The sequence below is a fragment of the Vulpes lagopus genome, chromosome 19 (assembly GCF_018345385.1).
Source record: "Vulpes lagopus strain Blue_001 chromosome 19, ASM1834538v1, whole genome shotgun sequence".
Taxonomy (NCBI): domain Eukaryota; kingdom Metazoa; phylum Chordata; class Mammalia; order Carnivora; family Canidae; genus Vulpes; species Vulpes lagopus.
The window spans coordinates 39,198,280-39,223,297 of record NC_054842.1 but is presented as its reverse complement, the minus strand read 5'-3'; the positions used below and the strand labels follow the sequence as shown (position 1 = coordinate 39,223,297).

Sequence of the window (25,018 nt, the reverse complement as noted above, 5' to 3'; positions counted from 1 at the left end):
GGGTGGCAAAGTCAATGGTATTTTTTTCTTGTTCCTTTCTTACATTTTTCTAGATTTTATATAATGAACATATATTTCCTTTATATTAAGGGAAATCTTTACTTAAAAAGAAAAAAAAGATTGTGATAAAAAATGGAAACACAGCTTGAGCGGGAGAGCTTCAGTTTTCACTCCTTGGGGTGGTTAGGGTTAAGAGTGCTGATGCCAAACTCTTGCTTCAAGCTTTGAGAATCTGTGAGGAAGGCACAGGGACCTTAGAGTCACCTGGGGGAAAAAAAGATCTGAGCTAATACCCTCTGGCACTTGGGCATTTTTTGTTTCAGACTTCTGGCTCTTTGTTAGCAGGCAGTTGTAGTAATATTCCTTTTAATTTGGGGTTCCAGCACTTCCCTGGGTCACCATATTGCATTGTTTGCTTGCAGACAACTAATAATTGGACAAATAATTGTAGTAATATTCAGTCCGGGTGAGGTAGCCAGATGAGTTAGCTACAAAAGAACCCAAATGGCTATCTGGATCAATATATTGGATAAGGTTATTTAAATAAGGGAAGTGTACCTAACAAAAAGAAATTTCTTACTGACAGTTAACACTATCATTCCTACAGGCAAAGGTTCTTCCTCAAATGTCAACATAATAAAGTAATTCCAAGGTGTTTTGGTTTGGTTTGGTGTTGTCGATTATATTCCTTACTTCATGATCTCCATTACCATCAATGGCCCACACACTGAAGATTTTTTAGGACCAAGTTAGTTTTGTGTTTTGTTTTGTTTTTTTAATTAAAACTTGTCTTTATATCTTCTCTCATGCCCAAGTCTCTGTATTACATAGTAGAATCCTGGGTTCTCAAAAGAGTCTTTTTCAAATTCTTAAAGATCAATCCCATGTGGAAGGTGTGTGGCCTATTGCTCTGAAGCATCCACCTCAGGCTTGCTCCTCTTTCCTAGGAAATTATTAGCTTACACACTGCTTTCAGAGCAAAAACAAAAAGGGGAGCAGACCCTTTTCTCCAATGCATCCAATAGGAAAGTCCTGGGAGAGCCCTCTTATTGAACAGTCTTTGGTTATATGTTCCATCCAGGGTCTAGAGGAGCAATGAATGAAATTAGTGATCCTGGGGGAATAAACAGCATAAGTCTATCTGCCACACCCAATGTCTCCACGTGCATGAAGTGTTGTTCATGGATCCCAAGTGAGGCTCTGATGGATTGGCATGCAGTATTAACAAAAGTGTGAGCTTTCTAGGCAGACTAGGTTCAAATCTCAGTATTTCATTCACACACTGAAGGTTTTCGATTAGCTGTTAACCTCTATCAATCTCAGAATCTTCACCTATAACATGGTGATAATCACTCTTACCTCATAGGGTTATTGAGAGAGTTAAATGAAACCTTATTAGAAAGCACTTATCACTGTTCCTGGTGTATAGTAAGTACTCAGTAAAAGTTAGAGGTGATGATGATGATTCATTATGAAATGGCTCCATCGGATAAAGTTTCATTCCAAATCAACACAGAGCAGCTGATTCCTTTGTCCAGGATCGACAGATGAATGGAGCTGGTTCCATTCAACATACATTACATTACCATAGCACACTTCTAGATAAAGACCCCTTTGAGGGCAGTTCTCTTCAGCAAGGGCATGCGAGGAGATAGGCTAATTGAACTTTGTGGATCTCTGTCATGGGCATTAGTCATATTAGTGCCAGCCCATTATTTTCTGAGTAGTCTTCTAATATTTGGGGAAATTTCTACAGTAGATGGCCCTTTCTCCCACAAACAGTTGAACTTCTAACCTCTCTTGCAGCTGAAACAAACTCGTGTGACAAAGACATTACCAATCATATACACTTGCGTGAGACTTTGGATTTAAGAGATTAACATGAGGAAAGAGGGTCTGTGATGAGCTTTTCTTCTGTAGCTGAACTATCTAGCCTTTGGGGGTAGAGGTGTGCAAGTTTTAGTTTCTCAGGGCAGAAATGGATCTGATGTGCTCCTAGTCATCACAATTGCAGTAAGTTGGAGTATATCCATTATTGCTTAGTCTTGGTAACAGCAATGACAGCTAATTTCTCACTGGGCCATTTCAGAAGCCAGGCTTTGGCCATTAGCCTTGACATAGTTTCTTCAGTTCTCTTAATGATTATGTGAACTACCTTCTATTTTAAAAATGGATCCCTTCTTTTATGGCCTGTATTAGCCAGAATGGACTTAGTTGTTCATAGCTAAAAAGCCTAACCAACACAATGATTTATTCTTAGGAGGAAGTAGGAAAAGTATACTTCCCAACGTATGCTTACAAACATGAAAAAAAAAAAAAAAGTAATTGAACTCACATTTGATTCTAAAAATGCTTGTTGGGGCACCTGGGTGGCTCAGTCAGTTGAGTGTGACCCAAGCCTTTAGCTCAGGTCATGATCTCAGGGTCCTGGGATCAAGCCCCACATCAGGGACTTGCTTCTCCCTCTCCCTCTGCCTCTCCTTCCCACATGTGCACGCTTTCTCTCTCTCTCTCAAATAAATAAATAAAATCTTAAAAAAAAAAAAAAAAGGCTTGTTCATGAGAATATTTACTAATGAGTATGCACAAGAATTCAAAGATAATGGGAAGTTCCTAAATGTTGACAGTATCGAAAAGGCTGAATTCAGAAGAGGCACTTCTATTACTAAAGTATTAATATCATAACTCTACACTACTATATTTTCCCAGTTAGGGAAAGTGGGGGAAATTCCAGTTTGGTGGTTTTGCAGAATTACAGATATTTTGGAAATACCATGGACATTGTATTGTCACTAGGGCTGTATAAAAGAGTTTCCACACTAATTGCTTTCCAAATACTTTTCATTCCTTTTAAACATTTGTAGCACTTATAAATCTAGAGCCCCATGTGGTGCCGCTGGAGTACTGTCACTTTTAAGAAAGCACAGACCACACCTAAATTCCAGATATGACTCTTGCCTCAAGTAACAATGAGAGTGATTCAAGCAGACAGTCCAGCTCCTCATTATCTCTTCTCTCACTCTCTCCCCTTTAATCTGAGGCACTGCCCTGGATTGTTGCTCACATACCTTTCAAGATAATTGGAGATTGTCCATATCTGAGATTAATTGTTCTAGAAAAGGCCACTTAAAATGTACCTAACACAGGCTCCACATTTTCAGAGTGGATATTCAAAAAAATGTTCAGGATTGTATCTTCAAAAATGGAACCAGAAATTCAAAAAATAATTCTGTGTTTAACAAAATTTCATTTATATTTGAAACTATATGCCAATTCTCATAATGAACGAGTAATGAATCAAATGTAGATTTTTTACCATAATTTTCCTGCAAGAATGCATTCTAGCAAATACAAACACCCTTTCCTTCACTCCTGACTTTCACAACACTATAATACAGAAAATTACTTTTGAAAAATTATTATAATGTTTCTTCATTTTTCTCGTGGACTTCTCTTTAATATTTTGGCATTAAAAATCATTCTTTTTTAAGGGAACTTTTGGTCAGCAAACTTCTTTTTTTTTTAATATTTATTTATTTATTTGAGAGAGAGAGAGCACACAGAGGGAGAGGGAGAAGCAGACTATCCACTGAGCAGGGAGCCAATGCAAGGCTTGATTCCCAGAACCCTAGGATCATGACCTGAGCCAAAGGTAGATACTCAACTAACTGAGCCACCCAGGCGCTCCCTGTTCAGCGAACTCCTTTGCTTCTTCCTTCAGTTGTTCATTGGAGTAACTCATCCAGGTCTTCATTCGTCGAAAATCCCATCATCTACCCACTTCTTTCAACATCACTTGCAACCATGTTATAAATTCTGGATTTTTTTTTTAAGATTTTATTTATTTATTCATGAGAGACACAGAGAGAGACAGAGAGCCATAGACAGTGGAAGGAGAAGCAGGCTACATGAATGGAGCCCGATGTGGGACTCGATCCCGGGACTCTGGGATCACGCCCTGAGTCAGAGGCAGACACTCAACCACTGAGCCACTCAGGTGTCCCAATTCTTGATCTTTTATATGATCGATACTGCATTATGGATCAAAAGTGCATTATATTTATATTGCATTTTCGGATGTTTACAAAGTTGATGAATTGACCAGAGACTAACCAACAAAGATGTTGACATATTGGACCTAGCTAGATGCTACTATTGTGCAGCAAGGAATGTTTGAGTGAGGACTAATTTTATAAGTGGTCGGTTCATTGGTGAATATTTCCATATTTCCATGACTTTGATTCTCTGTACAACCTAATTAACTGCAGAGATTGGGTAATACATACTTCGGATAATAAAGATCACTTCACCTACCACTCTGCTTTTCTTTCTAGAATCTATCATGGGGCTTTTGTCCTCTCTACCTCTTTAGTATGGCCTGGAGTTCTTTGGCTCCCTGCCTATTATGCCAATTCTGTATCACTAAAGTCTAGAAATCAGTCTTACAGAAATGGACCTTATACACACCTTCAAAGTCCACTTGGGTCTGTCTCAATTTTAACACATTAAGCTTCTCAGAACATTCAAGGTTTATAATTTTGGTCAGAATTGTAGTTCCAAGTCAAATATGTTTTTCTAAGAGCAAATAACATAGGTTTTAGCAAACTTTCAAAATCATAAGGTAACATCAATGTCTTCTTATGTGTCTCAACAACAACCATCAGTGTTGGAACCCTGACTCTTTAGTGAGGATATGAACACAATCATCATTTTATAAATTAAGAACAGAAAATACTGCTGTGTATTTATGTTCAAATAGTTTTCTATATACTGAGATATGTTTAATACTTTTTTGATTTTACATTTTGAAAACTTAGGTTAGTACTAGGAATGAAGTCTTTTCTGGCTATGATGACTTCAAATCATTACCAGAGAGTGAATTGAGCAATATTTTCACTTTATAATTTAAAACTTTGACTTTTTAACAAAATATCATCTAAAACACTTATGCTGCTGGATAAGCATATTCTTGAAATGTGTGCAAAATAAACAACCATTTATTTTTCTCTTTGCTGTTTTAAAGCAATTTTTATTGGGTTGGGTGTAGGTTTCAGGATATAATGTAGTTTGCCAAATTCTGTAATCCTTTCTTTTTTTTTTAATGTCACACAGGGTGTGGTGCCTTTAGAGAATTTTTAAAAAGTTGTAGTTCCTGGTCTTTTTTTTTCTTCATTTTTTCCAAAATAGTAAGATAACCTAAACCCCACAGGGAAATTCTGGTTCCTACTATTGGTTCCTGGGTTTCTCCACTATTAAAAGACAAATTCCCTGTAACTAAAAGACTGATTATTCCCTGTAGCTAGTTTTTACCTATATTCTTGCTAGAGGTGTTTACATTCTTAACATTGTAAGTTCAGTATTAGAAATGAAATCTTAAGTACTATTTTAAGGTTTCATTTATTTATTTGCTTACTGCTTAGAAAGGTGAAGATAATTTATTTTTTTTTTTATTTTTTATTTATTTTTTTTTTTAGGTGAAGATAATTTAGAGGGAACAACACAGATAAGGCATTTTAACCCGGCTATGCTCCTCTAGTGGTGGGGTGGTTGTTGAATATCTCAATGAATCCATTCTGTTCTTGTTTTTCTTTTATTAATCCCTGGTTATTGGGGAGGAATAAGAGGTTTAAAATTATTTTTCTCTAATTAAATAAAGCCTTGGCTTCACAAGGTTGGGATTGTTCTTCTTAGAAAAACAAATTCTCTGTGAATCTTATCTGGCCAACATCGCAGAAAGGAATAGTTGGAAAAGATCTTTTGAGAGCAGAGAGATGCCAGCAAAGGAACACACCATTTTCAGAACAGGACACGGTGAGATCTGATGGTCTGGGGTCTGTCTTCACTATCTGCCGTAGGTCATGACAATTCACGCACAAACAGCTCGGCTGAAAATGCAATCTTGCATCCCTGCACAGAAACGGTCTCCCTGTTCTCCTGCACCAGTAAAAACAGAGAAGAATGCAGGGGGAGGGTGTGTTTAAAGTAGAAAAGGATGGGGCGCCCGGGTAGCTCGGTTGGTTGAGCCTCTGCCTTTGGCTCAGGTCGTGATCCCGGGGTCCTGGTATGGAGCCCCATGCCCGGCTCCCTGCTCAGCAGAGTCTGCTTCTCCTTCTCCCTCTCCCTCCGCCCCTCCCCATGCTTGTGCTCTCTCTCGGTCTCAATAAATAAATAAAATCTTCAAGGGGGATCCCTGAGTGGCTCAGCGGTTTGGCGCCTGCCTTCGGCCCAGGGCACGATCCTGGAGACCGGGGATCGAGTCCCGTGTCGGGCTCACCGCATGGAGCTCTCTCTCTCTCTCATGAATGAATGAATGCATAAATAAATAAATAACTTTGAAAAAATATAAAGTATTTATCTATATTATTATTAATAAAAAAAATTTTTTTAAGCAATTAGAGAAAACCAGTCCCCCAAGCAAGCCCGGACCCCTCCCTGGGAGCCGTCGGCGGATCCCGAAGCCAGGGCCCGCTTGGGTACCACTCGCCGGGCCGGGGTTCCGCCCCGTCCTCCCCACAGGCCGAGGGCGGGATGCGCAGGGGCCCAGGGCCCGGGGTGCCGGGAGGAGCCGCCCGCCCGCCCCGGGAGAGGGGGCGGCTCCGGCCGCCGCAGAACAAACGGGACATTGAGCAGCGGCCTGCGGCTGCCAGAGCGACTCCCCTGGGGAAGGTCAGCGTCGGGGCCGCCCGCTCCGCAGTCGCCCTTAAAAGCGCCCCCACCGGCCTGCGGCGCACGCTCGGCTACCTGGGCCGCGCGCGCGTGTGTGCGCGAGTGTGCGCGTGTGTGCGCGTGTGTGCGCGAGTGTGCGCGTGTGTGCGCGAGTGTGCGCGTGTGCGCGTGCGCGCGCCCGGGTGTGAGCGGCGCGCGGGGCGGGCGCGGGTTCCTGCTCGTGGGCCGGAGCGAGAGCCCGGGGTCCCGACCGGCGAGCGCGCGTCGACACCGGCCATGAGGGGCGCGGGCGCCTGGGCCGCGCTCGGCCTGCTGCTGGCGGCCGCCGCGCAGCGCTCGCCGCAGCAGCCCCCCGAGAGGTAACGCGACCCCCGCGACCCCCTCCCCGCCTCCGCCCGCCGCCCCCGCCCGGCCTGCCCGAGGGCCCGAGCTGCGGACTCGCTTCCTGCTGCGCCCCCGCGCCCCGGAGGCTTGGCCCGCAGACGTAGAGCCCAAGGGAGACCCCGAGCGGTGGGGCGCGCGGGGAGCCGCTCCCCGAAGGTTCGCTCCCCGCCAGCCTCCGTCGGAGCTGCCCGGCCCCCGGGACCTAGGGGCGTCCCGTCCCGCGGCCGCCTGCGCCGTCGCCCCTTCGCCGCCGTCCCCAGCAGCCTCCCCCCGCCCCCGGGGGCGCGGGACGCCCCGCCGACGGTCAGGGAGATTAAAACTTTTTATGTTAGTCAATTGCTTCTCTTTAAACTTAACTTATGCATGAGAGACAGAGAGAGAGAAAGAGAGAGAGAAGCAGGCTCCATGCAGGGACCCTGATGCGGGACTCGATCCCGGGTCTCCAGGATCCCGCCCTGGGCCGAAGGCGGCGCCAAACCGCTGAGCCACGTGGGTTGCCCTAACTGCTTGTCTTTAAAACCCTACACCTCACATAGCCTAGCTCTCACCTTCTCTCAGGCCCCCCCCCCCGCCCCCCCAGTTATATTTTCCACTTCACCATTTTCCAATAAGCTCTTCCCACTATGTGGAGCGTTTCATTGCTTGTGGATGGATGGAGAAATAGATGTGTCCTTCTTAATAAAGACGGACATAGATGGCCAAAGGACTGAAAATTTTTTTAGATTTATTTATTTATTTATTCATGATAGACCTGTGCAGAGACACAGGCAGAGGGAGAAGCAGACTCCGTGCAGGGAGTCCGACGTGGGGCTCGATCCCGGGACACCAGGATCGTGCCCCGGGTCAAAGGCAGGCGCCAAACCGCTGAGCCACCCAGGGACCCCCTGGACTGAATATTTTATGGGGCTGTAATTTAAATAGTCTAAGACCTAGCAGGTATTTCAAATCGCTTATCCAGTCCAAGCATTTATTTTTATTTATTTATTTATTTATTTTAAAATTTTTTATTTATTTATTCATGAGACACACAGAGAGAGAGAGAGGCAGAGACACAGGCAGAGGGAGAAGCAGGCTCCATGCAGGGAGAAGGCAGGCGCCAAACCACTGAGCCACCTAGGGAGCCCCCAGTCCAAGCATTTATTAATCAGTGTTAACTTTATCCATATTAAGAGGCTATGTCTTTCTGAGATTGACGTTAGGTTGTTAGACCTAGTTTCAAATTAAGTTTCCTTCTTTTATTTTCCCAGACCTGTTTTCACATGTGGCGGCATTCTTACTGGAGAGTCTGGATTTATTGGCAGCGAAGGTTTTCCTGGAGTGTACCCTCCAAATAGCAAATGTACTTGGAAAATCACAGTAAGCATATTTTTTAAGGGTATTCTCCTGGAAATGGGTATTGGAAACAGTGGAAGGCTGCTGCATTTTTCCTCTGGTGCCAGGATTTGGGTAGGGGGGCAAGTGCCTGAAACAGTGAAATGTTGGATTTACCTCAACTATTTGGGACATTTTTATTAATAGAACTAGTAGTGTCCTGCTTTAGTGAATAGAAAGGGTCCAAGATGACAGTTGAAGGAATACATTCTTAAAGCAGATGTGTTTCTGAAAACCCATCCTGACAGTTGAGTTTCATGGATTCAAAATTAAGGCTGTTTTCTTTTTTTTTTTTTAATTTTATCTATTTATTCATGAGAGACACACAGAGAGAGGCAGAGGCACAGGCAAAGGGAGAAGCAGGCTCCATGCAGGGAGCCCAATGTGGGACTCGATCCCAGGACCCCGGGATCATGCCCTGAGTCAAAGGCAGATGCTCAACCACTGAGCCACTCAGGCATCCCAAGGCTGTTTCCAAAGGCCTATTGTAATGACTTTTAGAATCCGTTCGTTACCTGTGCTCTGCATAAATGTCTCCCAGTGGGAAATAGAAGATCAAGGTAATGCCCATTCCAGACTACTTTATGCCCACTGTAGATAAAAGACAAAAGAAAAAGAAAAAAAAAATCCCACTTAATGTCCATTACTTAAAATCACCACTAAAGGCACTCTAACAATAGAGAATAATAATAATTGGGGGGTCGGGAGGGAAAGCCAAAGTTATCAAACAAAGCCTGATAAAATGCCCATGCTGGTTAATAATGGCATAGATGATGCTGAGTCAAGATAAATCAGATTTCCAGATAGCCATCTTTAAAAAGAAGTCTGGGTTTAGAATCAGCTACATTGAATCGTCTTTCCAGTCAGTACGGTAGTGAGTCTTCATTTTTCCAGTGTTGGAAAGTTGTTTGGTAATTGAACACATTGGTGCACTGAGAGCTTTATTCAGTCAGATTGTGCCACTGATTATAATTTTTTAAAGGAGCTACCTCTCACTGAGCACTTACTGTGTACTAGACACTGTACCAAGTAGTTAGCAAGCATAGTCTCACTGACTCCTTGAAATCACTCCGAGAAAGTGACTATTATACCCCAACTTTATATATAAAACTTAGGCTGAGACCTAGAACAATTATGTCAGTTCACTTGGTCAAGCATTTGTTAAGTCCAGCTTTTGGCAGTGAGGCATTCCCATTGACAGGCAAACAGGAGAGGTTCTCGTCCTTAATATAAAACTTGGCTCCTGTATGCACTGATACTTTCCTATCAAATATTGACTCTCTGATGAACTGGTACAGATTTCATTGTGTTATTGCAACACATGGGACCAGGAGAGAATGAGTCATAAAAAATAGCTTTGAAATATTGTTCTTAGCATAAATGTGAAATAAGGCTTTGAAATAAACATGTAATTTGGTTTTCATATGTATAGTTGTGTTTCAGTTGTAATTTAATGGATTTAAGTTATAAATGATCCAAGGAAATTGATGACTGAGAAGCGTCATGTGCTTAACAAGTAGAAATTCATGGTTGGCCATGTATTGAGGGTATTATAGGCATTGTTGGTGTGGCATCAAACTTTGATTGGAGGAGGGTGAAAGTTTTCCTTGGCATAGAAATGGTGTGATTCAGGAGAGGCCTGACTACCATATTCTTATGTGGGAGTTGAGGAAGTATAGTGGATGTTCTACTTGGATGATGCAATGTACAGGTAACACATATGGGCTCAGCCGTTAGACTTCCCTGGATTCAAATTCTCATTCTAACACTCATAAATTGTGTGATTCACAATGATTCAGGATTCATCTTTTTTAAACCTTGGGATTGTTGTGAAGATAAAGTGAGTTAGTAGACATAAAACCCTTGGCTCAGTGTCAGTGATGTAATAAGTACTTAATAAATGTTAGCCATCACTGTTATCATTTTCATTGTCCTCATTGTTGGTATTGACTTCTCGTTCCTTCTGACCCATGATCAATATGACAGATCACTGTTACCCTCTTACCTCATTGGCTAAGCTGGGCTTGGCATCAAGTCAAAACAACTCAGACTTTGATGGAAGAATCTACTTTGTTGTCTATTATCTAGGAAGAATTATTTCCGGGTTGGGTTCTCCTATAACCTTGCTGAAGAGACTCTGTGTGAGTCAGAACTAGGTCGGCTTCCCATGACAGAGACCTAAATAACAATGGCTCTAACAGAAGTTTGGTTCTCTGTCTCATATAGGAATCTAGAGGTGGGCAACCCAAGATTGGTGTCGCAGCTTCAAGTATCTTTGTCTCCTCCTGCTTTGCCATACTCAGTTGTGTGCTCAAGTTCCAGCCATCATGTTTACATTCCAGCCAACACAAAGGAAGAAAAGAAGGGCATATATCTTCCCTTTAAGGACATTGCACATAATTACATGCAACTTACTGCTTACATTTCATTGCCTGGTTCTTAGTTACATGGCCACTTCTTGCTGCAAGAAAGCTGAGAAATGAAGGCTTCATTTCAGGGATCTTTTGATTAAAAGTTTTCTATCAGGTGTAGAAAGAAGGGAACATAGACGACAAGCAGGCTCTGTGATATATTTATTTGTGCTTTTCTCAGGCTGCCTGAACTGATGTTCATGAAGTTGAGTAACAAATGCTAGCCTTTTTGGAAAACAAAAAAATTCCTTTTTAGAAAGTGTAGGTGATACAGAAGAAAGGACTATACAATTTGCTTTTCCAGTTAAAAGCTTAATAGTTTTCACTCGTAGCCAGTTGAGTTTATTCTATTCCAAGGGTCTGTGTCTTTTATTTTTGCATATGAGTAGCTACTAAGAACTTCAGAGAAGCCCAGCATGTTCTCCTGGTTATAATTACTGCCTGTGCTTTTCACAAAGGCCATGGGTGCTCTCAGGGTCTTAGTTTGACAACATTTTTATTTCTTTGTATTTCACAGGCAATAGCACTAATTCATTTGTAAAAATCTTCTTAATTCTTTTTCACAATCCTCTGGTTTGTCAGAGTAACAGAAGGGAACTCCCTAGCTCCTGTAGATCCTAGGGAACATAAAAAGAGAACTGTGGTAGCTCTAAAGTGGGTGGCCCTGAGGTTATCTCGTTCATTCACCAAATGTGTTTTGAGTGCTGGGTACTATCTGGGTTATGGCAGCAAGCAAGGCAGCCACATTCCTTACCCTCATGCGGTTAGCATTCTAGTTTGGGGAGGTAGGCAATTAATGTCTAAATAAACAAAATATTAAGTAGTGATAAATGTATTGTAAAAATAAAATATACTCCTTCACATCCATTAGGATGGCTATTATAAAAAAAATAGAAAATAACAAGTGTTGGCAAGATGTAGAGAAATTGGACCCCTTGTGTATTGGTGGTGGGAATGTAAAATGATGCAGCTGCTGTGGAAAATATGGCACTTTCTCGAGAAATTAAACATAAAAAATAGAGAATCAGATCTTTAAATACAGAGAAAAAACTGATGTTTGCCAGAGGGGAGAGAAGTGGGGAATGGGCAAAGGGGTGAGGGGAGGGAGATACAGGCTTCCAGTAATGGAATGTGTAAGTCATGGGGAGGAAGGTACAGCACAGGGAGTACAGTCAATGGTATTGTAATAGCATTGTATGGGGACTGACCGATGGTAGCTAGCTACACTTGGGGTGACCATAGCATAATGAATAGAGTTGCCCAATCATTGTGTTGTATACCTGAAACAAATGTAACGTTGTATGTCAACTATGCCTCAATAAAAAAGAAAAAGAAATTAAACATAGAATTACCATATTCTCCAGCAATGCCACTTCTGGGTATGTACCCCAAGGAAGTGAAAGCAGGGACTCAAGCAGATATTTATACATCTGTGTTCACGGCAGCATTATTCCCAGTAGCCAAATGGTGGGAGCAACCCAAGTATCTATCCACAGATGAATGAGTAAACAAAGTGTGGTATAGACATACAAAGGAACATTATTCAGTCCTAAAAAGTAAGGGAATTCTGACACACGCTCCAATATGGATGAATCATGAGAACGTCATGCTGAGTGAAATAAACCACAAAAGAACAAATAGTGCATGATTCTATTTATATGAGGCACCTAGAGTAGTCCAATTCATAGAGACAGAAAGTAGAATGGTGGTTGCCAGGGGCTGGGGGTGGGGAGTTAGTATTTATTTTTTTTGAAGTTTTTATTTATTCATAAGAGACAGAGAGAGAGAGAGAGAGAGGCAGAGACATAGGCAGAGGGAGAAGCAGGCTCCATGCAGGGAGGACGCGGGACTCGATCCGGGGTCTCCAGGATCATGCCCTGAGCTGAAGGCAGCTCTAAACTGCTGAGTCACAGGGCTGCCCCCGGGGAGTTAGTATTTAATGGGTTTAGAGTTTCAGTTGGGGAAGATGAAGAAGTTTTTTTTTTTGAAGATTTTATTTATTTATTCATGAGATAGAGGCAGAAACATAGGCAGAGGGAGAAGCAGGCTCCCAGCAAGAAACCTGATGTGGGACTCGATCCCTGACCCCAGGATCACACCCGGAACCGAAGGCAGACACTACACCATTGAGCCACTCAGGCGCCCCAGATGAAAGTTCTAAAGATGGATGCTGGTGATGACTGCTGCACAAAAATGTGCAAAGGTCATTCTGGCTGCTGTCTAGACGATGAGTTGTGGGGAGTTAAGAATGAAACAAGGAGACCAATTAAGAAGCTAATACGGTATCCAGGAGAGAGAAGGTGGTGGATTGGACAAGGGCGGTAACAAAGGAGATGAAGAAACATGGAATGCTCTGCCCAAAGCAGCTGTCTCAGCAGTTCTGAGTAGGGTTAGGATATAGTGGCACCAGCCAAGAGGCTGGATACTCCAGGCTTTGGACCCTTGCTTGGCAGCTGTTCCAGGCAGGGCTGAGCTCTGGTGTGGCTTCATCCAAGGCTGTCTGTTAAAGGCTTTCCCAAAGCAGAGGATCCAGTCCATTTTCCTGCTCCTGCAGTCAGAAAGCCAAGAATAGAGGTTCTACTGGGTTATTCAATATCACTTTTATTGAACATCACGGAGATGCCTCGGGGCCCCTGGGTGGCTCAGTTGGATAAGTGTCTGCCTTTAGCTCAGGTCAGGATCTCAGGGTCCTGGGATGGAACCCCACGTCATGCTCCCTGCTTCTCCCTCTCCCTCTGCCCCTCCCCCTGTGCCCTCCCAAATAAATAAAATCTTTTAATAACAAAATCACAGATGGGAGTCTCAGAGTGGGCCTAAAATTCCTGTAGTTGGAGAGAAATATTCTATCCCTTACTCCTATTCTAAATTCCTGTAGTTGGAGAGAAATATTCTATCCCTTACTCTTATTTCATTCTTCCAGACTGGAGATGTGTTCCAAGCAAGGTGGCTTTCCTCACCTAATGGTTTTCCCTGAACTGTATCTTATCAGTAGGGGACTGAGGAGAATCTAATGTTAGTATCTGTATGCTTTCGGAAAGTTGAATGCTAGTTGTCACAACCAAACTTTCCAGCCATTTGTAATGGACTTCCTGGTATGGAAATCTAGCCTACAGATTGGAAATTTAGATTTGTCCTTATATTGTAGTACTTTAAAATTTTCATAGCTATTTCTTGGACAGCTGCACTGCCCATACACTATCTACATTGGCTACTTAAATTATTTGACTGAATTAGTTAGAAATTCAATGTCTCAGTCACATTAGCCATATTTTAAATGCTCAGTAGCCACATGTAGGTAGTGGCTATCATATTGGACAGTATATAATATGAATATTTCCATTAATACAAAAAGTTCCTTTGGACAGTGCTGTCCTAGAGAATTTTTGAGGTTAATTTTACTCATGTGAAGATATGAGTACATGGTGCACCATGCTGCTTAGTTGTACTTCTGCTTTGCAAGTGAGGAAGCTGACACTTGTTCTGTGTAGTGTTGAAATTGTGACTGGAACTCAAGCCTTTTGACTCAGCTTTATCTTTCTGCAACTCTTGGTGACCTCAACTAGTGTTAGGTTTTACTAATTAATTTTGCTGAATATGAAAAAAAATTTGCTGAATATGTTCTCAAAAATGTATGGTTAGAGATTAAAACAGAATTTGAGGGTTAAGAAATTGTTAACTCTCAAAAGGTTGAAGGTTTCTTAGTTTCCTGTGAAAATTGATTTTTGGAACTGGAATTTAAGGAGCATCTGCATAAAAAAAATCTACTTGACATTGATGATGGGGGCAAAAGTTAAGTATGATTTAAGAGCTAAGATATGTATAATCCTTTGGACAGTAGTTGGTCTTCTAAGCAGGTTTGGAATTGAGCCAAAGGTCACCTGAATTGATTTAAGGATGAGAAAGAACTAGTAATTCCACCTGTACCAAGCCCTGCAACAAGAAATGAACCTCCAAGTATGGACATAACACCACCCAGACCTCTATCACAGTGGTCCTTCTGCTAGGTACATATGTCCAACAGGACAAGGCTCTGCAGGAGATAGTAGGAGATCTCTGAGATCCCTAAATGAAATAGGAGAGAGTGGACCACTTGTCAGCAAGAATGCAGCCAGTGTGACATAGGTCACTGCTATCCTGACAGGACAGATTCATGAAGAGCCCACCAGGTATGGGGCTAAGTGCTGGAGATACACATACGAATATGCAGGAGATGTGAGCATGGGAGGATGGGGGTTGCCTCCCCATATGATATGTGAAGGTATGTTCCCCAGGCTCTGAGTGGGAATGAGATAAAGGCCAACAGGCACCATGCTTCTTGGCTCCACAGGCATCCCTGACATAGAGATCTCCATTCCATTAATGGTGTCATTATAAATTCATTGCAAACTTGGTAAATCACCAATACCTTTTCTGTTCCTTGGTCTTTTCATCCATAACTTGTTCACTTTATAGTCCCATAGTAGATTCATATCGATGGTTTGACACAATTTTTGAATTAAAAAGAATAGGCAGTATTAGGAAAATAATACCTTGTGAAAGTAACTATTCAGAGTTTGATTTGAGCTACATATGTTAAGGCCGGTTAAGTGGAACCAGCTGAATCTTTGTTTACAGCAACTGTGAAGCCTAGAATCTTCTGGGAAATCTTGAATAGATGTGTAGGAATTGTTATTCTAAATCAATGGTAAAACTAAATGTGCCACCTGAATGTGTTGGGCAGTTACTGTCATTATCTAACAGAAGCAGCAGTTGGTACGTAGATAAAGGTGAAGATGATTTTGTGCTTAGATTTAAAGTTCAACATGATTTACAAAACAGTTTTTAAAATGAGATACTTCATGTATGTTGTCCTGTTGTTACAGATCATTATTGAATTACACAGTATTTATCATTTATATCTATTTCACCCCCAAATTTAAAGTTATTGAAATTAGCCAGTTATTAAAGGTTCGAGTTGTTTTCAGAAGACATCTGGCTTGAGAAAAATCAGGAAATATTTGAGGATTTTAAAAATTGGCATCGGAGGTTCTTTTAACTCTGAAATAATGTGGGAAGGTCAGAAAGTCACAGACCTTTGCCAGAAATGGGAGAACAGTTATAGCAATGAATAGACTCACTCTATTTAAACTGGAAGTGGCAAAATTTTCTTTAGTTAATTCATGCAGAAGATAAAAAAGCATAAATTATCATGTTGAATATTTTCGGGCTCCCACATAATGCATGTACTATCATTTTGATAACTATTTTTTTCTTTTGAGCTGGAATTAAATATACTAGTTATTCTGTAGATTGTAGATATAAAATAATAATATGTGATTTTCAGCATACCTCCAAATATATTGTATCATTTTATTTCATTCCCATCCAATTCCATGATGTCAGTAGGATACATATCAGGATGCCTCTTTCACAAGTACAGAAACTGAGATCTGAAGAACTCATAACTTTCTTACTATTGTCATTCTGGCAAAGGTCTGAAAAGACTAGAGAATTTTTTGACTCATTGATACAAAGACACTATTACAGGTTTATTGAGCAAATAAATTAACATTCACTCAGTGCTTACTGAGCATCTACTTGAGCTAATAAGCATTTGGTTGGGCCCTGGGGGTAAAAAGACAAGGCACAGTTTTCTGTCCTTAAGGAGTTTATTATCTGGCCCGGAGTACTTACACAAGAAAACCAGTAGCAGTTAGATGTGTAAATAACTATAATGCCCACTGTAAATCGTTTTAAGTATTGATCATATGGAATGAGCCTTATTTACATTTTTTAAAATTATTGAAGGTCTTAGATTAGGTAAATGAAAATAATTACTGCCTCATACAAACAGTAAAAGATGTTACAATGCATTTTACATCTGTGCTACTATAAGATTTGAGAAATTGTTACTGTGTCCTTTGTTTGACATCCTTTTACAGCACCTGCCTTGATATTTACAAATATGTCTAATAATTATACAAAGGCATTCCTGTACCATTGTCTTGGTGGTAATTGTGCTACTAATATATGTTAAAGACATCATACTGAATCCATCCTCCAAAAGCCTGATTAAATTTAAATGGCATTCACATTTAAAGAAATGATAGATTAAAGATGGGGTAGGGATTTATATTTTCCCAATAACCTTCATATGGCTTCATGAGAAGAAAGACAGCAGTGGTGGGGCTTGGGGTTATGTGAAAATTGAAACAAATAATGATGTTCTACTAAGATGAGTGCTAGGTATATAATTTGAGGAAACAAATAGTGAAGTTAGACAGGAACTCAACATTTAAGTCACTTAATTATACCTAGAGGTATAGCAAGGGGTTCTAAAATTACTGTAACTATTATTTGCCTGGCATAACCACAGCAGGACAGATAGGGGAATGGAATTTTGGCCTTAAACACATATTTCCTGGCTTTAAACTACATGTAGGATTTAGAATTATATAGAGACGTAAATTCAGATCTTAACTATGGGTTTTTTTTTTAAACATACATATACATCTGTTGGACTAGGCCTGGTTATTTCAGCTGCCTTGAATAATAATTTAACCCAGTGCTTGACTTAGTATTATTTACATCTGATTCCTTAGTAAAGATGGGAATAATTTTTTTTAAAGATTTTATTTATTCAAGACAGAGAGAGAGAGAGGCAAAGACACAGGTAGAGGGAGAAGCAGGCTCCACGCAGGGAGCCCAACGTGGGACTGGATCCCTGGACTCCAGGATCACGCCCTGACCGAAGGCAGGCACCCAACCACTGAGCCATCCAGGCGTCCTGGGAATAATTTTTAAAAATATTTTATTTATTTATTGAGAGAGCGGGTGCATGTGGGGGAGGGTCAGAGAGAGAAGTAGGTAGGCTTCCCACTGAGCAGAGAGCCAGAGGTGGGCTCCATCCCAGGACCCGGAAATCATGACCTGAGCCAAAGGCAGCCGCTTATCCAACTGAGCCACCCAGGTGCCCCAAAGATGGGAATAATTAATGAGATGTCTGTATACCCAAGCTTAAGGACCATATGAATGGGGTGAGAGTGTTATAGCTGTGTTTTGTTTGGTTGTTTTAAGAGAGTATAATTCAGATACTCTGTGATCCCTAGGGCACTTCAACTGTCTCAGTTAGATTTCAGTTGATAAGACACTGGAAGAATGAAAACCTGTTCTTTGCTCCCTTAAATCCCCCTGGGAAGCAAGGAGAATATAAATCCTAAATAAATAAGCAAGTAGGTGACCTTTTCCCACTGGGGCATCGGTCTAGTTTTTCTAAATTTGTTTAGTTTTCTGCTTATTTTTTAAAGGGCCTCTGTTGCTTGTTTTTATTTTGTTTTTCTTTGCTCTTTCACATGAAAATCAAATACGTTTTTATTGATTGGAAACCCAATGTTTTATAAATGTGCTTATTTGTACTGCCTGTATTTTTAAATGCTGGGCTAAAGCAGAAGTCTTAGAAAGGGCTCAGTGCAGAGGGAAGAAAAGGAGAAATCGTGAAAACAAAGTCTTATGTTTTTCTGAAGAAGATTGTCTTTAATAACATATTAATGATGAAAAAGCATTCTTGAATGAAACCTCGCTCTAATAATGGAGCACCAAAATAACACATTTAAAAACCTTTCTGTTAAAAAGCAGTATAAATAGAGAAGGTATTTAACAGAGGTAAAACACCCAGAAAGGGTTTTAAGGAATATATTATTAAAAAGACTGATGGAATTACTTTCCCATTCCTTGCCCAACTCCAGAGTTCAATTTATGATTTGAAATTGTGGGCAAATTATAATTGTTCCATAAATTTGCAGTTTCCTCAAAAATCTATCATTTATAAAAAGAGAGAGAGAGAGAGGTCTCATTTGTTGATTGCTCCCTGTTGGATCCCAGAGAAGTATTTAGGGGGCTTCTGATTCTTAGGGTTTCTCTTCCCGCCTCTCCCCACCCTCTGCTTAGGTAGGAAGCGGTTCCTCTGTGCTCACATCGGCAGCAGATATACTAAAAAAATAGGAAGCGGTTCCTGTGAATAATTGCTATCCCATGTTCCTGGCACAATGAAGTTTTATATGTATGGATTATTGCTTTTTGAGCCTATGAAAAATGTAATCACTACCTTCATCTTACACAGCTGTACCTTATAATTTAGCAGCTTTAACAACAGTGGCAATAGCTCTTTTGGGTATCCTTGAATGTCTTACTCTAGGAACTTTGGAGAATAGAAGTGTTTTCTTCAGGTATATTATTTGTTAGATCATGACAGTCAATGCGGCAAGTCTTTGGAAAACCAGTGTAAACATCTAAAAATAAATGGAACACCCACAGAGAAGTGGGGAGTTGGAATTAAAGCAGCACAAGCCCTGCCACTAAATATCACCTCTCTTTCATCACCTTACCCCCAAGACACTCCTGAGCACTGCATATAATAAAATAGTGTTTTCCCAAAATGTGGAGGGAGGGAGAAACTATTAGGTCAGAGATGGGCTGTTCTGTGGATGAGGCTGATTGACAAGAAGCAGAGTGCAGGGAAGCCAGTGGGGATATTATTGCTGCTTTTACTGCTCCTGCAAATGAATTGATAGGAGTCTGATTGCTAGTCACAGACTTTCTAAAAGCCCTATGCTCTGATTGACCTTCTCTGAAAAAAATCATAATTTATTAATTCATTAAAACCATTTTTAAAGTACCTACCAGAGACCAGGTGCTGGGTTGGGCACAGAGACTGCAATGAAAAGAAAACAGCATCCCTGAATAGGCCTTAAGATAAGGAGGCTCTTAATAGTCAGGGAGATGTCCCTGAAATGAATGATAATGACAAAGGGTGACAGGGTTCATAATTAAGGGTTGTAAATGTGGCATTTCTCAACTACTAGAAGAATGGTTATTGGAGAGGCATAGAGACATAGTGTTTAGCCATTTGCTAGATTTGTGACACACGTTTCAGAATTTTCCAAAGTTGGTTATCATGGTCAGACCTGGTTTGTAGGGGTCATATAAGGATTGAAGGAGAAAGTAGATGAAAGGTCCTTGACATGAAAGGTCCTTGATGCAAGCATGCACTCATTGAACAGTAGCCGTGGTGATTATTTTTTTTAACTTCTCTTCTAAGGCTGTAATAAGGCATAAAAGGGTGGTGTTTGTAGAACTTGTCTACAAGCCAATGCATTTTAAGCTGGATGGTAATCCCTTTGGGGCATGGCTAGCTCCCATAGGAAATACTCCTACTCACTATGCCCTTTCTTCATTTAAAATATGATCTTTCATAAGACTTTGTCCACAGAAGTACTTCCAAACCTTCCCTGCTTCTCCTCAAGCCATGTCCCCTCAACCAAACACCTCTCACCCCAGCACAAACCAAGAGTGCCCCTTAACTTTTGAAACTACGATGTTTAGAAACAGAAAGTATTGTCAAAAAATTGCAAACAATTTTCTATCTTTAGAGATAGGGACTTCCAATTCACCTTTGGCGCCTCAGATTACCATAATAGTACCCACTAGTCATACAAATAAAGTAATGAATTTATTTACTTACTCCTAATAGAGATACCTAATGATAGAGTGGTTGAAAGTGTGTAGTCCCTGGAGTCACACTATCTGTGTTCAAATACCAGCTCCATTATTGTGGTGGTAAGTCTTTAAAGATGACCCCCAATCCACACCTCCTGGTATTTATGCCTTTTTATAGTACCCCCAAACATGGGTTTGAGCTGGCCCTATGAAACAAATAGAGTGGGGCAGAAGTAACATTGCATTACTTTGAGGCCAGGGCATAAGAAATCTTAAAATTTTTGCCTTAGTCTCTTAAAACATATACTCTGGGGGAAGCTAGCTGCCATATTAGCATCCTATATACTGTGAGGAAGCCCAAGCCAACCCTGTAGAGAGGCTTCATATGGGGTGGGTTGAGGGGTACAGAAGGGAGAGGGAAAGAGAGAGAGAGAGAGAGAGAGAGAGAGAGAGAGAGAGACTGAGAGAGAAATGCTAGATAGGTTCCAGTTATTCCAGTCTTCCCAACTGAGGTGTAAGTCATCTTGGAGAACCAGACCAGTTAAGCCTTCAGATGACTTTAGCTCTAGCTGATAACTGATGATAATTATAGGAGATAATTCAAGCCAGAAACCACCCAGCTGTGGCCAGTGAACTCACAGAACCATAAAAAATAAGAGTACATTGCTTTAAGCCACTGAGTTTTGGGGTGGAAAGGGGAGGAGAATGGATCTGGAAGGGCAAATAGAAGATACTTGACACAGGGAGCCCATATCACGGTTCTCCAGAGAAACAGAACCAGTAGGAGATACATATGCATATACATGCAGGCATATGCACATACAAAATATACATGTGTACTTATATATACATATAAATATACATGAAGGTGTGTATACATACTTGAGCTTTGTTTCAAGGAATAGGCTTATGAAGTTGCGATGGCTGACCAGTCCAAAATTTGTAGGAACCTGTCAGTCAGGAGCTAATGCTGCAATCTTGGGGTAGAATTTCTTCTTCCTTGGAGATACCTTAGTTTTGCTCTTAAGGCCATTCAACTGATTAGATGAGGCCTGCCCACATAATCAGATTTCTTAAAGTTCCTTAAAGTGAACTGATTGTAGATTTTAATACTTTTATGAAATACAATCACAGCAATATCTAGATTAGGTAGACAGACTAGTTAGGAGGCTATTGCTGTAATTTAGATGAGAGAAGACGATGGCTTGAACCAGCACGGGAGCCATGGAGGTTGTGAGGGCTAGTCAGTTTCTGGATATACTTTAAAATAGAGCCAAGAAGAGTTGCTGATGTGAGGTGGAAGCAAAAGAGGCTTCACAGTTACTGGCTTGAGTAAACCAGAAGGATGGAGGTACAATCCATCAACCATGAAGGGAAGGCCAGGGTAAGGCAGATCCAGTAGGCCAAGTCATATGTTGCTTTGATATGTTAAGCTGAGGTGTGCATCAGATCTCACAGCAAAATGTCATTCCAAATACTACTTATCCAGCAGAGAGAACAGGTGGCAGGTAACAATTAACTCCCTATTCTTGAATCAGTGCTTTAGCAAGTAACCAAAAGTAGAAACATATCAGATGGCAGCGGGGGAGCCCCTGTCCTTAAAGCATGAGGTTCAAGAAACATGACTATGTTTAGGTGTGGTGGCAGTGGAAGATATCTTTTTGAAATGAAAAATGATATATAGTAAAACAAACAGGGTTTCGCTCCACTGATAATGTCAGGAAAGGCATTTATTTCTTCTATTTCAAATACACCTGCTCTGGTGTATTATGGTAGTAAATCCTATTTCTTGCTAGCTTCTAACCTATTATTCAGAGCCAAAATGTCACTATTCTACATTGAAAATAAGATACTGGAATCTCTTGGGATTGAACCGTTGTACTAATCGTTTGGTTGCTTGAGACTTTGGCATATTTCCAACACTGAATGTTTTTCTTCACTTTTCAGAAAAGTAAATCAGTAACTAGTTGTTGGGCATATATTCAAGCCACACCTAAATGTTGGAGCAGAACATGAAAAATACTTTCTAGAGCTAAATGTTATCAGACACAGGATCGGGAATCCATTCACTGCTATTGCCCAGATTGAAACAGTCAGCTTTCTGGGTCTTGATTGTGAAATGCCCATCAACCTGACATTTTACAGAATGCTGCAGTTTATAATGAGAAATCACCTAATTATTCTGGGTCCTAATTGGATTTGACTACCAGAACTATCTGACCACGCCAGCAAACACTTGCTGCAATTCTTGACATCCTGTTATTCTTAGTTAGGCTTTTCTAACTTGTAGTGATAAGAATAAAAAGTAAAACTGACTGACTTTAAAACTAGTACCAAATGTATTGGCATACTTTACAATCATCCCTCTTGTTTATGTGAAAATAGTATTTTTAGAAGATTTTATTTATTTATATGAGAGAGAGAGAGAGAGAGAGAGAGAAGAGCATGAGTGGGGAGGAGGGACAGAGGGAGAAGCACACTCCCCACCAAGCAGGGAGCCTGTTGTGGGGCTCCATCCCAGGACCCCAGGATCATGACCTGAGCTGAAGGCAGATGCTTAACCAACTGAGCCACCTAGGTGCCCTTTGTGAAAATAGTATTAATTGTAAGATAGCAAATTAATTTTAGGCTTTTAAGAACAGACCTAAAATTGACAAACTGTATATTCTCAATATCCATTAAGTGGTCCATGGAAGGCAAAAGTTGGAGAAACATTCTTCTAAACAACCCTTTCCTTAAGAGCAGAAGCCTCAGTGACCTTTGTCCTCTCCTTAGAGCCCAGCACATGACCTGACTCATAGTAGGTACTTGATAAATATTTGATTAATTTTTAAATATTTGATTAATTTATTTAAAAAAATGGGATCACCTTTCTGGGAAAAACAAAAAGAATTATCATTGTTCCCTTGTGGTCCTTGCCCCACTCTCAAGGAACTTAGATCCATTTGTTTAGAGTATACAGCCATTGCATTTCTGAGTTTTACTGATGACAAGTTTTCATCGGCATTCTGCTTTAGTTTTCTCACCTGTATTTCTCACCAGGTATTTTTCTGAGCAGAGACCAAGAGCTGCAAGTCATAACCCTCCATGACAATCCAGCTTTAGCTTCTTTGGGAAACTATTAAATTACTTGCTGATATTTTCTACTTTTATTTATATATGGAGTGGCTGTTATTTCTAATTAAGGATATCATTGATATTAACAAGACAGGATAAATTGGATGTGGCATGTAAAAAATTATGGGATTTTTATGATAGGTTACAGAGTAATGAAAGATGACTGGATTTCACAGTTACACAGATTCATATCAATTTCAAACTTTTCCCAAATAGCAGGTTTCAAGTGTGCACAATGATGTGGATGGCACTTAGCTAGTAGCTTTGTTGTCATGGACAATGCTTGTAATTTTAGCCAGCATTTACGGAGCATTAAGTAAGTGGCAAGCTCTGTTCTAAATGTAGCGAATTGGTAGATACAGGTTTATACCAGCTGTACAGTACTCTGTATTTCTGCTTGTTTTAGTTTGGAGGGTTTTTTTAAGGTATACTTTACATGTAATGCACAAATCTTAAATTTGCAATTCAATGTATTTGACAAATTCAAACACCTGTCTAAATGACACCTGTATCAAAATAAACATTTTTAGCACTCAGAACTTTCCCTCTTAGTCCTTTCCAGCCAATTCCCCATCCCTCCAAGAAGCAAGTAGCATGGATTAGTTTTTCCTATTCTAGAACTTCATAAAAATGGAGTAATATGGAATGTACTTCTTTTTTCATAGTTTACTCAGTATAATGTTTTTGTATTTATCCATATTGTTGTGTTAGTAGTTGGTTCTTTTTATTATGTTATTCTATTGTATGAATATGCCACAATTTGTTTATGCATTCTCCTGGTGAGGGACATCTGTGCTTTTTTCAAATTCGGGCTGTTACAAATAAAGCTGCTGTGAACCTTCTTGTGCAAGGCTTTTTATGCACATATGTTTTCTTTTCTCCTGGATGTATCCCTGGGGGTGGAATTGCTGAGTCATGGGATAGGTATATGTTTAACTTTAGAAGAAACCGCCAAATCAATTTCCAAAAGCAGCAGCAGTAGAAAGTTGTATTTGCTCCACATTCTGGCATTTGGTGTCATCAGTCGCTCTAATTTTAGCTATTCTAGCAGGTGTGTAGTTAATGTCTTATTGTGATTCTAATTTGCATTTCCCTGGTGGCCACTGAGGTTGAACCCTTTATGTGTGCACATTGATCTATCTTTCTGAAGTGTTTGTTTAAATCTTGCACATGTTTTTTATTGGATTATTTGTCTTTTAGCATTAAGCTGTAGGAGTTCTTTATTCCGAATATAAGTTCTTTGTCAGATATATGTATTGCAGATATTTTCTCGTGTGGTTTATATACTCATTTTATTAACAGTATCCTTTGATGACCAGAAATTAAAAAAATTTTGAAGTCCAATTGATCAGTTTTTACTCTTGCAGTTAGTGCTTTCTTGCTATCCAGGATTATAAAGTATTCTTCTATATTTTCTTCTGGAAGTTTCATAGGTTTAGCATTTACATTTATGTCTGTGATCCATCTCAAATCAATTTGTGTGTGGTGTGAGGTGGGAGTCAAGCATATTTTTCTGTGTGGATTTCTAGTTTTGGCAACATCTTTTGTTGAAAACACTGTCCTTTTACCCAATGAAGTGCTTTGCCACCTTTGCC

At 40.5% G+C, this 25,018-nt stretch overlaps 1 protein-coding gene across 1 annotated transcript in view; it reads left to right on the top strand.

Moving 5' to 3' along the window:
* Positions 1-6,647: 6,647 nt before the first annotated feature.
* The window catches only part of PCOLCE2 (procollagen C-endopeptidase enhancer 2), a 64,828-nt gene continuing 46,457 nt past the window's right edge, over positions 6,648-25,018 (top strand). The window contains exons 1-2 of the mRNA XM_041734077.1: positions 6,648-7,025; positions 8,298-8,406. Of these exons, the coding sequence (XP_041590011.1) occupies positions 6,943-7,025; positions 8,298-8,406 (192 nt within the window). The 5' untranslated portion in view covers positions 6,648-6,942. The remainder of the gene's footprint in view (positions 7,026-8,297; positions 8,407-25,018) is intronic.